The sequence below is a fragment of the Colletotrichum gloeosporioides genome (assembly GCF_011800055.1).
Source record: "Colletotrichum gloeosporioides strain Lc1 chromosome Unknown consensus_110, whole genome shotgun sequence".
Taxonomy (NCBI): Eukaryota; Fungi; Ascomycota; class Sordariomycetes; order Glomerellales; family Glomerellaceae; genus Colletotrichum; species Colletotrichum gloeosporioides.
In genome coordinates this window covers 239307-254209 of record NW_025544755.1, presented here as the reverse complement: position 1 = coordinate 254209, position 14903 = coordinate 239307, and the positions used below count along the sequence as shown (strand labels likewise).

The following is a 14903-nucleotide window of genomic DNA, read 5'->3' as shown; positions in this document are numbered from 1 at the left end:
CTAATACCGTGGTGATGATGCACTCGCAGCCAACTTGCAGCACCCTGGCCTGGACATCATCAAGCCAGCCGAATGCACCCTCACCTCCGACGTGGGCCATGTTCTCGGGGGAGAGCTGCAGACTGCCGATCCCATGCGATAACCTTGCCTCGTCGGGGTCTACGAAGAAAACGAGGCTCGTCAACCTGCTCGTGACAGCCTCCAGAACCCGGCTCCGCGAACCAATCCCTCACTGCTGGGCCGTATTATTCCCTGCGTGATAGCTTCTCCTATTCTGTCTCTTTGTGAGAAAACCACCCCCAGGCTTCCCAATGGCTTTGTGACGGACTCGACTTGCCTCACCCACGAGGCTGGGCTGGGCCACAGCAGACGCCGCCGCCCTTGTCCAACCTTGTCACCCACTGCTTGGGATTGGGGACGAGGGTGGATTATCAGGATGATGGCAATCTTCATCCACACCAGTATGTGTGCCGCGGTGCAACTCTGTGCATACCGGTTGCTTTTTCCACAAGCCCATTTCGTCAGATTTTACAGAAAAAAAACCCGGCCCCGGGGCGTCGTCGATAAACCATGTACGACCATTCCCCAGACACCCACTCGAGAACTTATTGTCATAAGGGTTGAGGCGTTGTCTCATCCATGACTGATGGGCCGGATTGAAAAAGAAGCCCGTCTGCCGCCTGTCCTTCCGGGACCCAGCAGAAAGTGAGTGAGAGCTCCACAGACTCTATTCTACCCTCAACTCTCAATCTCAATCTCTCGTGTTAGTTTCAGTTCATCGTCACAGAACAAGACTTAATTACAGATTTACTCCATCTCAAGTGGTCCTATTCACACTTTAAGTCGTATCAGCCAATCCCGTTCGCAACTACACGAATCGCCAGCTACCGTCTGCAGGGCGTCGTCCTGTTATGCATTGGCGGGCAGCTCTCCGCCTCTGACAGCTCCAGCGGCACGACAGGATGACTGGGTTATCAGACCTTAACAGCATCACTTGTCTCGCCGGCCGACGTCTCCCGCAAAACGGACAGGATCCGAGATTAGGTGTGTTAGTCGGCATTTTCTTTTAAACTTTGTTAGATCGATCCCTCGCATCCCCCCCATCCGTTGCTGGCGCACCCGCTGTACCGTCGGCAGAGATGAGTAATCCTCTCCGTTCCAGCTCCTTGGATGCGCAGACCACCGAGCCGGCGGCCGATGATTTGGACGAGCCTCCTCCTCTCCCCCGTGGGAAGACCCATTTCAACAACGGGCCTCCACCAGCTGCTGGACGAAGAAGTGGACAAGGACGTGAAAACGGCACTTTCACCACCAGTCGCCGGCATTCTCAACAGCTTTCGGCGCAGCGCCGCAGCCAAATTAATCAGCACCAACAAGGCCACTCTGGCGACAGAAGTAGCACCGTTTATGAGGAGTTGTCGGGTTTAGCGCCGCCGCCTGGTAATAATAACATCCAAGAAGAAAGCGGCACGGTTATTGTTCTTCCATCTTCCCCAAATCCTCACTCTCAACACCCTTACCCTCACCAACACCACCATCACACGCCCATCACCCATGATCATCATCCGCAATCCCGCTGGCAGCAGCAGCAGCAACAACAACAACAACAACAACAACAACATCACCCCCAAGAGAGTCAGCCCAGCGGTCGGCAAGAAGCGACAACAGTAATCTTATACGATACCCAGCCGTACATCCAACCCCGGCATCAAAATCACTCCCACCCAAACCCACCACAGCAACAACTACAACACCACCACCAGCACTTTTCATATACATCGCCCCCTGAGTCCCATCAGTCAGCGTCGCTCACCTCCTCGACCTCGGACTCATCTTCCTTCCTCCGCCATCCCCACGACCCTAGACTGCTCCAGGCCCAGTACCAGGCAACTGCAAGCAGCTTCGATCTACCCCCAGACCCCAACTTCACCCCTAACGCCAGCGATCTAGTCCCGATCCAGCTCCAGGGCTCAGTGACTGCACACACACACATCCCTCAGCCCCAGCCGCCGCCCTTTGTTGGTTTCCCAGCGCCGGGCCCTGCAGGTCCCGCCGCCGCTCCGTTCATCCACGCCGGCGACGACGACTTCTTCCATCCTCACCCCCACCCTCATCCCCATCATCATCACCACCACCGCCAAAGCGGCGTTCTCCAGTTCCCGGGCGGCTACCCAATATCATTCATGCAGAACCCGGAACTGTCAATACTCAATGCCGAGTCCTTCGACGATGGCGTGCCGGGGTTCCACGCGCCGCGGAGTTTGCCCCCGGCTGGGAGGTCTCGGGTAGCCGGAGAGGACTCTGGCAAGTCGAGGAAGCGGACCAAGACGCAGGCTGTCGACACCTGCGAGCAGGAGGAGGAGGAAAAAAAGCGGTCGCGAGGCAGACCAAGACTCGATACCAATGACGAAACAGCAAAGGATGTAAGTATGGTACTGCTGCGTGACGAGATACTGTTTTTACTGGATTATGAATGAGTTACCCCCGAGTTCATGCGTCGCATTTATTTGGATGTCATGGTCTAACCCTCGCCTAGCGTCGTCGCACCCAGATCCGTCTGGCCCAAAGGGCTTACCGGAATCGCAAGGAGACGGCGATCCAGACTCTGGAGAAGAAGGTAGACCAGCTCAGGTCCAACAACGAGGAGATGAGCAAAGCCTTCATGAAACTGTATGACTTCGCCGTCGGCAAGGGCATGCTGGACACCGCACCCGAGTTCGGCAAGCAACTCCAGGCAACGACTGAAAAGTTCTACTCGTTGGCACGGAGGACCAGCGAAGATGCCGGGAAAGACGTCGACATGGCTACCGCTCCAGACCATGAGTCTGAAGGACACAGGTCAAGCCCGAACAGCAACCCGGACAAGCCCAGCGAAAAGTCGCCTTCGCCAGACAGGGCCCAGACAGAGACCCAGCCCGACCAGGTCCTCTACGGGGGCTACATGGTCGACCACGCCTCCTCGGCCCATCATCATCCTCATCATCAATCTCACGCCCTAACCGCCATCCACACAACCTCCTGGGCGCACAATGGCCAAGCCTTTGAAGCCCGCACCATCGCCTCCCAGGCACCGCTGGGCTACGAGATCGTGACGGAGCCGACGCCGGACAATGCAAGCTTCCCATTCGGTATGTCCCTCGAGGGTAGCGGCCTAGACACGGCGGGCCTCCTGGACTCGTCGGGCCAACCCCTCTCCTTCTCCGAGTCTCCTTACTCTCTACTCTCGGCGCCGAGCTCGTACGCATACCAGGAGCGGACGTTCGGGCGGCGGCTGCAGCGGTCGACGCTGGAGCGCGCGTACGTCCTCATGCGCATGCCCAACCCGCCGCCGAACCGCATCGCCTCCGTCTTCGGCTTCTGCATGCTGTTCGAGCCCCGCGAGAAGATCGTGGAGAGGCTGGCTAACCGGCTCAGTGTGAACCAGCGCGAGACGCTCTTCAACTGGAGGTTCCCGTTCCTGCACCTCGGCGGCGGCGGGACCTTCTTTGACGAGATGCGCAATGAGATGGACGCGAGCGACTTGCCGAGACACGACAAGTCGTTGCGCACAACGCAGACGCAGGTCGGGAACCAGGGTTCGCTGGAGCCCGAGAGGCAAAAGATTGACTCGATGTACGGCATCGGTCCGTGGAACGCGCAGACGGAGGAGATTCGCGACGCTAGGGTCGATCACAAGCTGCGCATGTCTGTGCCGGGGTTCGACGGCGACTTTTACGACGCGGACGAGGTCGAGTGGTCGCTGCGGCAGAGGGGCGTCGTCATTCCGCCGGCGGCTGATTTCGTTACGGCCGAGATCAACCCTGCCGACTTTACGGACGAGGCCATCGCCGAGAGGAGTTTCAACCCGCTTGTGGACAATTACATTGCAACGACGATGGCTGAGAGTAACTTCAACATGGCTGCCCCCTTTGGCCATAATACGCAGTCGCAACCGACGGGCCAGCCCGTGAATCTCGAGGCAACCGGCACGCCGACGCTGGATTTCATGGGCACAACCGCTCAAGGGGTCCCTTCGACAATGTCGATGGAAAACCCGATGAGTCTGGACCCGACACTCGGCGGGGACCTGTTTGGTCTGGGTGCTTCTACGCCCAGCCAGGTGCCGACGCCGGCGTCAACCCGGCGGACGGTCACGATCAATGTGGGGATGCTTGTACATGGTAAGTAATTCCTTCGTATGTCGGGCAGCTGGGGAGACAAAAACACTAATACGTCGCACAGAACTCGGCTCGCGATCTGTCTGCTTGGGCAGGTCACCGGGGATCCGGCCGAAGGACGTAAATGCTGCATTTTGGAGTTCGTTGGCGGCGTAAACCTTGGGGATTGTATTGCAAAAACTGGTCTCGGAAGGCGTATAGGCATGGGATCCAGGTGTCGCAAAGCGTGGCCGTGAGGTGAACACAGGAACCGCTGGCCATTGGATACGTGTATAGGTTTTGTTACATACTTCAAAAGGTTGGGGGATCATTCGGTATCCCATTGTCTCATGTCTTGGATGTCTACTTCGCACATATCCCCCTCGTCATCTTCTCAGGTAGCAGCATGGAAAAGTGGCCGGTTTCAGGGATCGGTTATCCTCGTTATATTATCATTACTATTCACAGTCCCAAAATATGTACAATCTCGTCATACACATGATCACGTCTAGTCGCGAATGTACTCCGCAGGCTCAAGCTTCGCATCTTCGCATCCCGTACCGGCAGTCACAGGATTGCAGCGCGCGGCCAGCCCGTTGTCAAGACGGGCAGCGTAGTCGACGCCCCAGCGGGAGCTCATGCCATAGGCCTGGAAGTCGGTTGATACAACCTGGGCGCCGCTGGTGAAGGCCTTGTCGCGCATGCCGGTGGTGTCGTTGGACAGGAGCGTGTCAAGAGGGACGTCGGCGCGGGTGCGCACCCAGTAGCCGGCCTTGACCTGGGCCTGGATGTTTTCCTGCTCGACTCCAGTCGGGTCGTTGAGCTGGAAACGGTCAGCGGATCGAATGTCACACGTACACACGAATGAAATAACTCACCTTTTGGAATGCGCAGTCAGACTGGCCCGGGGCGGAGTTGGTGAAGAGCACGCGGCCCTCGAGGTTGGGCTTGCCGAGGGTGTAGGCGTCGCGGACGGGGTGGACCGGCCCGTTGTCCATCAGGAACAGGACGCGGCCGCGGGCGCTCTCGAGATCGGGCCAGCCGTGCTGCAGGACGGACTGCTCCAGCGTCAGGTTGCCTCTGCGGATGTCGTCGGGCGTGACGAGCTCGTCGGCCGCGAAGACGCTGCGGATCTCGTCGTCCAGGCCCTGGAGGAGGTCGGTGTTGTTCCACGGGATCGGCGCAGCGCCACCGATGGCGGCATAGGCTTCCTCGGCCGTCTTGAACTCGATCATGAAGGGGATGGGGACGTGGTCGGGGTGCGCCTGGCTCCATTTCTTGACAACCTGCAAGCATCCCACGAAGGTCTTGCAGGTGGTGTGGTAGTCGGCGTCAGCGACGTGGAGCACCTTGATGCCGGGCTGCTGCAGCTCCGGGTCCGGGGTGGTGGACAGGTTCGCCAGCTCGCGGATGAGGTGGGAAGCATAATGTCCGCCCTCGGGATCGGCAAAAATGTCGAGCTCGAAGTTGCGGATGGACTGGTACTGGGCCTGGATGTCCAGGGCCGGGTGGGAGTACCAGTAGTTCTGGGTGTCGGGGAGGATGGCCCTCTGGGTGTCGCGCTCTTCCAGCGGGGACTCGCGGTGGTACGAGTTGTGCGTGCCGACGACCTGGATCTGGTTCATGCGGAGGCCGCGCGACCAGGTGAGGCCGTTGCGGGTGAAGGTGCCATTGGGAGCGGCGGATGTCACGGGGAGCAGGACTTCATGGATGTTAGGGTTTCGGCCGGAAAGGATGGGTGAGGGCACCGGAGCTTACGGAGGGCGGCGGCCGCAATGGCCAGGGACGAGATCACCGGTGCCATGGTAAGTTTGGGATGGGCAAGGCAGACGCTTCAGCTGGGGATCAGAATGAACAGCAAAGTTCTCGAGGTCTGGGACAGTGCTTTTTTATGTTCCGGCAGGGTTGCATCGGGAGACCTCCAAGAGAAACCCGGAAGGTCTGCAGAGGCTTCCACCATGATCATGGCAACGGAGGCACCGGAGGGGCGTACCAAACAGCCGGGCCAGTTTGGCGCACGTGGGACGCAACATGACGATGCTGGCCGTCGTCGTGGACAAGGACCTGAACAGGCGACCGCGGGATTAAATAACGGTGAATTTAAAAAAGAGCGCGTTCCTGGCCATGAAAACCGAGCAGGCCGGGATTCTCAAGGCGGAAGTGCACTCCGGATGGGGATCCCAAGTGGACGGCGATGAGGGGAAGCTCGCCGGCTGGAGATGAGGCCCCCACTGCCGATGCCCGTTTTGCCCCGCACAACGAGCTTCCTGACTTGGCAAACACACCCAGGGGCTGGCCAATAGGCGCCTTGGGGGGAGGCATGTGGCTTTCTAGAGCCTGGATGGTTCATGGTTCGTTCTTTCGTTCGGTCTACGGTCCCCGAACGGGCGCCCGCGGTGTTGGGGGTTGGAAGGTTGGTTATGCTGTCACGCAGTGTGCGAGGAATCCGATTGTTGCGTAACTATGTTTTAAGTTAGTACAGAGTAGATTTCCATCATTGTTACCACGGGAAATGAGATGAAAATCCGCGGAGGGGCTGTTTGTTTATCTAACGCCACTGAACCTGATGAGCACACGCGGCACCTACTCTGATCTTGGGCTGTCCATGTTCAATGAAGAGGCTTCATAACAATATGCTACCGGAGAAGAGTCCGGGACGTTCGCAACTCAGAAGTGTATTGTTCTAATTGCTCTAGAAGAAAACAATCAATCACTGCAAGTACCCAAGCACCGACCTCTCCCAACATGCGGTATGTGAAGCTTCCATCAAACTTCTCTCTCAACTGGCCATTGCAGGACATCGCGGCTCCCGTCATCGACTACAATTTCACTTCATAACTCCCTGCGGGATCAATCCCCATCCATGATGACTGCTGCATGCACGCCACATAATTCCACAAGGCCCCAAAATTACCAGCATGCTAGCTACGTCTCGCAATCACGACGCCACACCCGTCCTTCGCGAGCCCAAGGAAGCTCTGGCCCTGCTCCTTCATTCACTCTCAGCCCGCCTTCGGTCCCGAAGCCGCCCCACAGCGCCGTGGCGCACCGTCCGGCGTTCTGGATCTGCAGCCCGTCCCGTCCGTGAGGTGTCCCGGCCTGCCACACCATTTGGCACTGTCATCCATCGCCCACATCCTGCCATCAAGTCGGGAGATTGACAATATGGCATCACGGCCACCCTGCACTACGCGATAGAGTACATAAGTGCGGCAGGGCCACGCTTCCAGCCATGTCTTTCTCCCTCAACCAGGCGCTCGCGCATCATCAGCATTCGTTCTTGCAATAACTTCACTCTTTTACATTCCAACTGCAGACAGTCTTTCCACCAGCTAGATTGAATCCGGCATCCCATTCATTCATCATCACACCGAGTCACACCGAGAAGCCATTCTCGTCCCCTCCTTATCGACAATCACGTTATAATACCCCTCAGGCCGAGGTTGCAACCCCAACAAGACCAGAATCGAGATCGCCATGCGTCCCCACACGGCACGTCTTCTACCCCTCGCCGCGGCGCTGCTAGCCGGCACCGACACGTGCAGCAACTTCGCCAACGCAAACCCCGTCTCTCGCAGGATGCCCGACAACACCCAGCCCGTCGGGACGAACCCCATCGCCAACCCCAAGGTCGACTACCTGGGTTTCCAGACCGCCGACAACAGCTGCTCCCACCGCGATCTCGGCTTCACGGGCGCCATCGCCGGCAAGTACTACGCCGTCTGGGGCGACGTGCTCTGGTGCGATGCCGGCGTGACGGACCCCGCCAAGGACACCGCCGGGTTCCACGGCATGGTCCGCGACGCCGTGTCCGCGACCACGAACAACCCTCTGCTTGTGCACGACTTGAACCTGGGAAGCAACGGACGCCAGAACCAGTTTGTTCCCTTTAATGCCTCGTGGGGTGAGAAGCAGGACACCGGGTTTGGCGGAACCAGTTTGGTTGAAGTAAACGCTGCCACTAAAACCGGCGCGGTGTTCTATCTTGTTGTAAGATGCCATCTTACCACATGCGAAAAAAGCCGAACGCTAACAGGTCATCTAGAACCAAAACTCCAACGGGCTCGTGGGCGCTGGCATCGCCAAGGTCGACGTCATCAACGGCACTCCAACCGTGACCAAGCGCTTCGGCGATCAAGGCTTCTGGTGGCCAGCCAACACCAACCCGCGATATGGCGACATCATGGCCTTCCGCGACCCCCGCTCCGAGTACATCTATGCCTGGGGCGGTCCCCCGACGACCAAGACCGGCTGGGTCGACGGGAGCTACGTCTACATGGTCCGCGTCAAGGCCAGCGACGCCTTCGACTTGACCAAGTACCAGTACTGGTGGGGCCGCCAGCAGGGCTGGAAGTCGGATCGCTTGACCACTTTCACGTCAGAGACTGCTGTTCTTTGGGGCACTGGTCAGGGCCAGGTTGTTTGGAACCAGTTCTACCAGTGCTACATCATGGTTCACCTCGGTTAGTATTCTCATTGATATGGGGTTTGAGTTCTGGTTAACTAATTCTGTATCAGGCATTGGTGGCGGCGCCGTGTTCTTGAGAACAGCCCCTAGCCCCGAGGGCCCCTGGACTCCCGATGTGCAGATCTTCCAGGCTCAACCCATTGACAATGGCCTGGTCTACGCTGGCGTTGCTCATCCCTACCTTGACGAGTCTGGAAAGACTTTGACCATGTCTTTCACCAACAACAACAGAATCCAGGTGATCAAGGCTACCTTCTCCAAGTGAGAAGTTACGAATCATGAGGGGATGTAACGTGGATACCAGGACAGGAACACGACAATTGGGAACTCGTTGATGAATTATTTCGTTCTTGTACATAGACACATTTCATTCTTCGTGTATACACCGTTTCAAAGCTACGAATATTTACCTTGACTTCATAGTACCGGCGCAAGCCTCTCCGTAAAACGACAGGGTCAAGCTCATCCAGTGTACTCATGTGACGAACACCATGCTGGCATTTTAATTCGTATGTCTCACAAGTAAGGAAACCAAAACGTACGAGAACCCTACTCGTTAACACTACTGACTAGACCATCGCACCAACTCGAAGACGACTGAACGAAATGAATTCTGGACGAACTTAAGGATCATCTACTCGAATTCGCTCCTTCAAAAGTTGAAACTTGGAAGCTATGGGAACTTCTAAGTAAGTGTCAACGATCTTGGGCGTCATGGATGAATCGTTCGGCAAATATCGGCTAGATACCACTTTGATCATTCGGGCGCGCGAATTAGTAATTCACGTCCCTATGGAATATGCGTTTCAATATTCTCTCATTGTTCTCGCATTGATCAATTCGCATGCTCAGAACCCAAATCTGGTGCAAGAGACTTCAAGCACGCGCCACTGTCAGCCACGGCCCACGCACGTCAGAACCACGAGAACGATAACGAGAACGAAGACTCTCTGGAAGCACTAGGTCACCAAGTACACGTAGTTTAATTCAGCCCTAGGAGGATGCGAACTCTGCAGCAAGGTGTATTCCTGTCGATGGAGCCCACAGTTACACGCGCGTCTACAGAGGTGGCGCGCTGTTCCGATGGATGGTGCGGATGGTTTCCGAACACTCAAGAGCCGCTACTTACTTCGTACTTGACAACAGATTCGTAAACAGAGCGTAGATCGCCAAGAGATCTGTAATACCGGCCGTGAAATGTCACGATAAAGCATCGAGCCCGGGTAATACATCAGCCCATGAGAAGAAATCGGGTAAAGTCATGTCACGAATCATCAATGTGCTGTTTCCCAAGTGAAGTTGCCTATTGTCACCTGGACCTACAGCTCCACGACCGGATTTACTTGAATAGGTAACAAGTTGTAGTAGTGTTGAGACTGGGTCCTCATGTTGTTCATTCTCGTGACTTGAAAAGGATTCTCTCAACAACTAGATCATCGTCTACCCAGTAGCTTGCGTCACGACATGAAATAATTTATCAAGTAACACTGAAGACTCTAGTCCTGAATGGGAAGCATTCATGATGCGAGGCTCATTCCAGCAGTCTATTCCTAGATCTCGGAACTAGTGGATGAGACGTACAGAGAAGTAGCTACAATATCTTCAGAGCGGCTTGGCGAACGACTCAGCGACCATTATCTTGTTCTTGGCAACATGACTGCCTGGAAGAATGGCCTGATTCTAGTTGCTGAAATCAAATGACTTCTTGGCAAGCGGCGATAGCACCATATACTCGTCATCTTCGACGTGGCTTGCCTCTTCCAACCCAGCGATGATCTACCCGCCCGTCACTGATGAGTTGCGCCAATTGATATCGTCGTGATGATCGGCATCGTGCTTCGCGTCGCCGACATGGGCGCGAGTGTGTTCGCCATGTTGCCATTCACATGTTCGGTGCCATCGCCACCCGAGGGCGACACCTCATGACCTGAGTTGCCGGTCTGCCTCGTGCTAACGACATCAGTCAATTGATGAGTGCCAAGAAAGTCGTGATAGACATGGTACGGATCTGCATTCCTCCTTTGGGGACCTCCGCGACCTGGGCCAGGTTGTGATAGATAATGGCGGCGTCGCGGCCAAGTCGAGCTGGGCTTGGCATCAACTCTGCACCGCTATCGAAACGCGCGCCTAGAAAGCAGTGGTGATAACCCTTGGCCTTGTTGATGAAATCAAAATTTCAAGGCAAAAAGGTCTTGAGACTTGCAAATGCCAAGAAAGGAAAAGATACCAGCCACTCCGCTCATCGGGTAGGACGGCGCCAAGCCAAGAGTCAAGAAGACGATGCCAAGACCTCGCGATGTAGCAATCGGCGGTGAATAACTTCATGTGATGAGCAGGCGAGACTCTTTTAATCTTACTCGAGCAGTTGCGGGGAAATCAAACATTTGGGGTATAAAATTAGATAGATAGGGGTCTTGGCACTGTCTCCTCTGCCACGCTGTTGCCAGCCCAAGGCTGATTGGGAAAAGAAGCATGGGGTCCTTGGCCCAAGTGTCTGCCCTGCGCCACGTTTTGACACCATCATCCCAGCTGTCCGGGGGGCACGGAGGCAAGGGAAGCGGGAGGGGTGCCGTCGATCACAGCAGCATGGCAACATGCAGAGCCCGAGCTCCGTTGCAGTCGGTTCCGACGGTTCGGAAATCATGTGCACGTAAAAGAGCCGAAGACGTCTATACTTTGCGCCCCCTCCTCCTCATCCCGCCAGGGTGGTTCGTCTGCTTGTCGAAAGTGCCCGGCCACATGAGCTAATGGGCACCATCGTAACTGGCCAAGTTGCCTTGGGTCTTGGCTGTTCAAGCGTGCACAGTCACTGCAGGGTCTACCCCATCATGTGGTTTCACCTAGAAAGCTTAACGGCCCGTTCCGAATGCCCTCACAGAAGCCGCTATTAATATCTGCGTCATGAGACTGAGAAAGCTGCACCAGAAGCGCCGACGAGATGTGAAAGAGACCATCAAGTCTTGGCGTTTGATTCTGAGCAATAGCACATGTCGCTTGTCTATAGCATCGACATTTGGGTTCATCCTTGGTATCCACGGCACACCGCGGTACTGGGGAGCTCGGACGCAGACCTTTGGGCAGCTGAGTTCTCGGCACGCGGCGTACGGCACGTCAATACCCTGCCATCCAAAGCGAGTTCAACCTGGCAGCCAAGACCCTTTGGGAGCTATGAGCATATGAGGTCTATATCTGAGGCAAGTTGATCAACCGTCGATCCCTGTGAGGCAAGCCGGGCGTCACTTGTGCTTTGCTGAGGCTCTGGTGATTCTTGGCACGGCGACCTTGATGTTTCGCGCCATGAGGCTCGGCCGCCGTCACCTTCAGTGAGCTTGTCCGAGACGTTTTGACATGCCAAGCTGGCCAGCTGCATTCTCGGGCACTTTCTATGTCCCGGCGGACAGAGTTTACAGGCTGTCAGCCTGATGATCAGCACATCCCGTCGTGGGGGCGACCGGAAGCCCGTTCGAGTATTTCATCCCATCTTTCTATTATCACCAGCCACGACGAGTGCGGGGTTGAAGGTGTTTTGTTATCTGCATATTGGCTTTGCCAAGACCTTGGATTCAGAAAACGAGACAAATTCATGAATTAAGCAGGCAATTCTAACTGGGAATCATCTATGCTGGAGTTGAGTCGCAGAGAGAAACAGTCAACCAAACGAATCAATCGAAACAGCTGTTGGAAGCAGAATAGCAAAGCCTGTTATCCAGGATGGGGGTGAGCGGATTAGCGCAGCAATGTAGTCATCAAACCCTTCCTACTTCTGCGGGAGATAGCTGGATGCCGCTGACCGAGACCCGTCGAAGTTGCTTGTTGAAGTCATGGGGTAATTGTTGACTTGATCCTCCGGGTCTGAAATGGTGAAACGGGTTGCCGCAGAGTTGCTGATAATTCGAGAAGGGTGGAAATAATTGAACGCTGCTGACACAGCAAGCATCAACAGTGCGTCGAAAATGTAGATATATACTTCTTTGGACTGCAGCTCCCCATCTTCGCCCATGACATACTCAATGACTCGGAAGACTGAGCGAACCAGAATGAGAAAGCTCGCAACGTAGAGCACTTGGAGGAGTCGTCGCCAAGGGGTTCTGACCGCAAGACTGGTTGGGGTGGGGTCGCGGCTGATACGAAGATGAAAAAGAATCGTAACAACCATGAAGAAACCGAAAAATAAGATTTGGATGCCAAGTCCAACAATGATAATCGTTTGGCCGAGATCCTTCTTCTTTTGGGTGTCTGCACCGGCAAGTTGCCCACCACCTGAGACATGTTAGCCACTGTTGACTCAGATGCTCTGAGCGGGCTATGACCTACCGATTGCCTGGCCAAAAATAGACAGAATGTCTCCAAGCAGAAAGAATTTCGTGAGCCACTTTCTCCGAATGAGAGAATGTTTCTCAGCATCCAGCAAGATGACCAGTCTCCCAAACACCATGTAGATCGATGCGGCATAGAATGGAGGCCCCAACAACAGTAGCAAAGCTTGAATAATGTAGGGACCCTTTGTCCAGTTCGGTGTCTCAGTTGCGTTGATAGCTCGGCCGGCATATCCAACAGCCTCAACTATGGCCCATTAATTTCGCTGTCTGACGAGAAAGAGCATATGCACATACCAATGCAACCAATCAAGAATGGTATGAAATACCAGGTTCTGGTTTTGACAAGTTGAAATGCATGGCCGGCTGCAGAAAGTCCGAAGCAAACGGCAAAGATGATCGCCGCAGGCAGGGAAGGGTCATAGCGGTAATAATCGTTCGCCATTGTTGTTTCCTGAGTTGCGGGATTGAGTTCTCGAGACGTATGGCTCCAACGTTTTGGAAAAGGGTCGTCAAGTAATTTTACTAAAATCAATAGCTGAATTTCGGTCTCCCTGGATCCTTAATGCTATTGATTGTTATGCTCAAGCAGACTTCTCTCTTTAAACACTTCCATCACCAAGCCACAGTTGTCCATCTGGAACGCCCGGAACCAATCTCTCCTACCAATGACACTAATTCCTAAATCATACCAGAATTGAAGCTATCTCTGCTCAGCCTCTACAGTCAGACGCGGAAACGAGTGGTGTTTTCTACGATATGCGAAAGAGAAAACGAGAACGGATAGTCGATACCGATAAACGATAAACGAGTCGTATACCGTTGCCTCCATAGTCTCACGACATCCAACTTTCCCATCATGCTCAGCCCTGTGGGGGGAGGGCTTGAAGGTGCGCGAGTGATTGCATAAGCACTCAATACATGACCTGCGTACGAATTCCTACGAGAGACTAAATTTCAACCGTCATGCTGCTAGCGCCGCTGAATAGAGTGACAGCTGTCAATGCGCCGAACATCCGTAAAATACTCAAATACTTGAAATTACGACAACCAAGACGCCGTGCTAAGCAGGGTTACGACTAGACACGATGCCCCTCTAATTGGAATAATCAGAAAGCCGCTCTTTGTGATTGGCCATCGGGGCAGGCAGACGCTTCTCCCCGTGTCTACCGCCGTAAAGTCCTGCTCCGTGTCAGCATATCATAGTAATCAGATACAGAACCCCGGTTAAAGGCGTGGAGGCAGTGTCGTTTTCGGATCGCCTCATCATTGGCCAGTATCTCTGCGCCGAGTCAAAATCTTCTCGGCCGGGGATTGACCGGGGATTGACCCCAGAGGGCCCGCGGAGCGCCCGGACGCTCTTCACCACGGAAGCCACGGGCGCGGGTGGTGTGTGGCTGGTCGTGCTGGTCAGCGCGTGTGCCGTCTCTTGGAGTCTTGGGAGCGCCAAGACTTTGCCGTAGGCCGATGTTTCCCTGTCAATTCAAATTGGCTGGCAGTCGCCGGATCGAGGCTTAACTCAGGAAACCCCCATCTCTCCCAAGAAACTCTATTCAGCAGAGGAGGTGGGCGGGAACATCGGCGGACGATCTGGGCACGGCGACGCAATACTGAGGCTTAGCTGCTACCTGCTGGGCTGAGCCTGGTCTTGGCGATGGACGCAGGATTAAACGACACAGGTTTGGCCTAACAATCGTGAGAGGGTATTTCATCAAAAAAGCCTTTCTACCAGATACACCAACTCTGACGAGATGTCTTGGCAAATTCGCGCCCTGGTTTTCCTCTTTAGTCTCAACAGCTGGTCTGTCTCTTCTTCATCCCATTTGCCGCGGCCGCAACGTCGACCAGAAGCCGTTTCACTGGTTCTATATTCAGCCTGTCCATGCAAGGCTGTCAATGCGCCAGCGGGAACCACGTTGGAGTTTGGAGCGCATGCTGCTGCAGATACACCTCAGTAGAGACGACAGTCAGGGCTCCCCCACA

At 55.1% G+C, this 14903-nt stretch overlaps 4 protein-coding genes across 4 annotated transcripts; 2 read left to right on the top strand and 2 right to left on the bottom strand.

The window, feature by feature from the left end:
• Nucleotides 1–1139: 1139 nt before the first annotated feature.
• On the top strand, nt 1140–4313 carry GCG54_00011719 (uncharacterized protein; the record flags this gene model as incomplete). Its single annotated transcript, XM_045411616.1, has 3 exons — nt 1140–2423; nt 2537–4160; nt 4222–4313. 3 exons carry the CDS (start codon nt 1140–1142, stop codon nt 4311–4313), a joined length of 3000 nt encoding a protein of 999 aa, XP_045256853.1.
• A 331-nt stretch (nt 4314–4644) lies between these two features.
• Nucleotides 4645–5940, bottom strand: GCG54_00011718 (uncharacterized protein; the record flags this gene model as incomplete). The annotated part of the gene is made up of 3 exons (XM_045411615.1): nt 4645–4959; nt 5015–5838; nt 5895–5940. 3 exons carry the CDS (start codon nt 5938–5940, stop codon nt 4645–4647), a joined length of 1185 nt encoding a protein of 394 aa, XP_045256852.1.
• Nucleotides 5941–7613: 1673 nt separating this feature from the next.
• Nucleotides 7614–8869, top strand: GCG54_00011717 (uncharacterized protein; the record flags this gene model as incomplete). Its single annotated transcript, XM_045411614.1, has 3 exons — nt 7614–8126; nt 8182–8599; nt 8655–8869. 3 exons carry the CDS (start codon nt 7614–7616, stop codon nt 8867–8869), a joined length of 1146 nt encoding a protein of 381 aa, XP_045256851.1.
• Nucleotides 8870–12361: 3492 nt separating this feature from the next.
• On the bottom strand, nt 12362–13365 carry GCG54_00011716 (Protein RTA1; the record flags this gene model as incomplete). Its single annotated transcript, XM_045411613.1, has 3 exons — nt 12362–12864; nt 12919–13167; nt 13218–13365. The coding sequence occupies 3 exons, from the start codon at nt 13363–13365 to the stop codon at nt 12362–12364; spliced, it is 900 nt and encodes a 299-aa protein (XP_045256850.1).
• Between the last annotated feature and the right edge of the window lie 1538 nt (nt 13366–14903).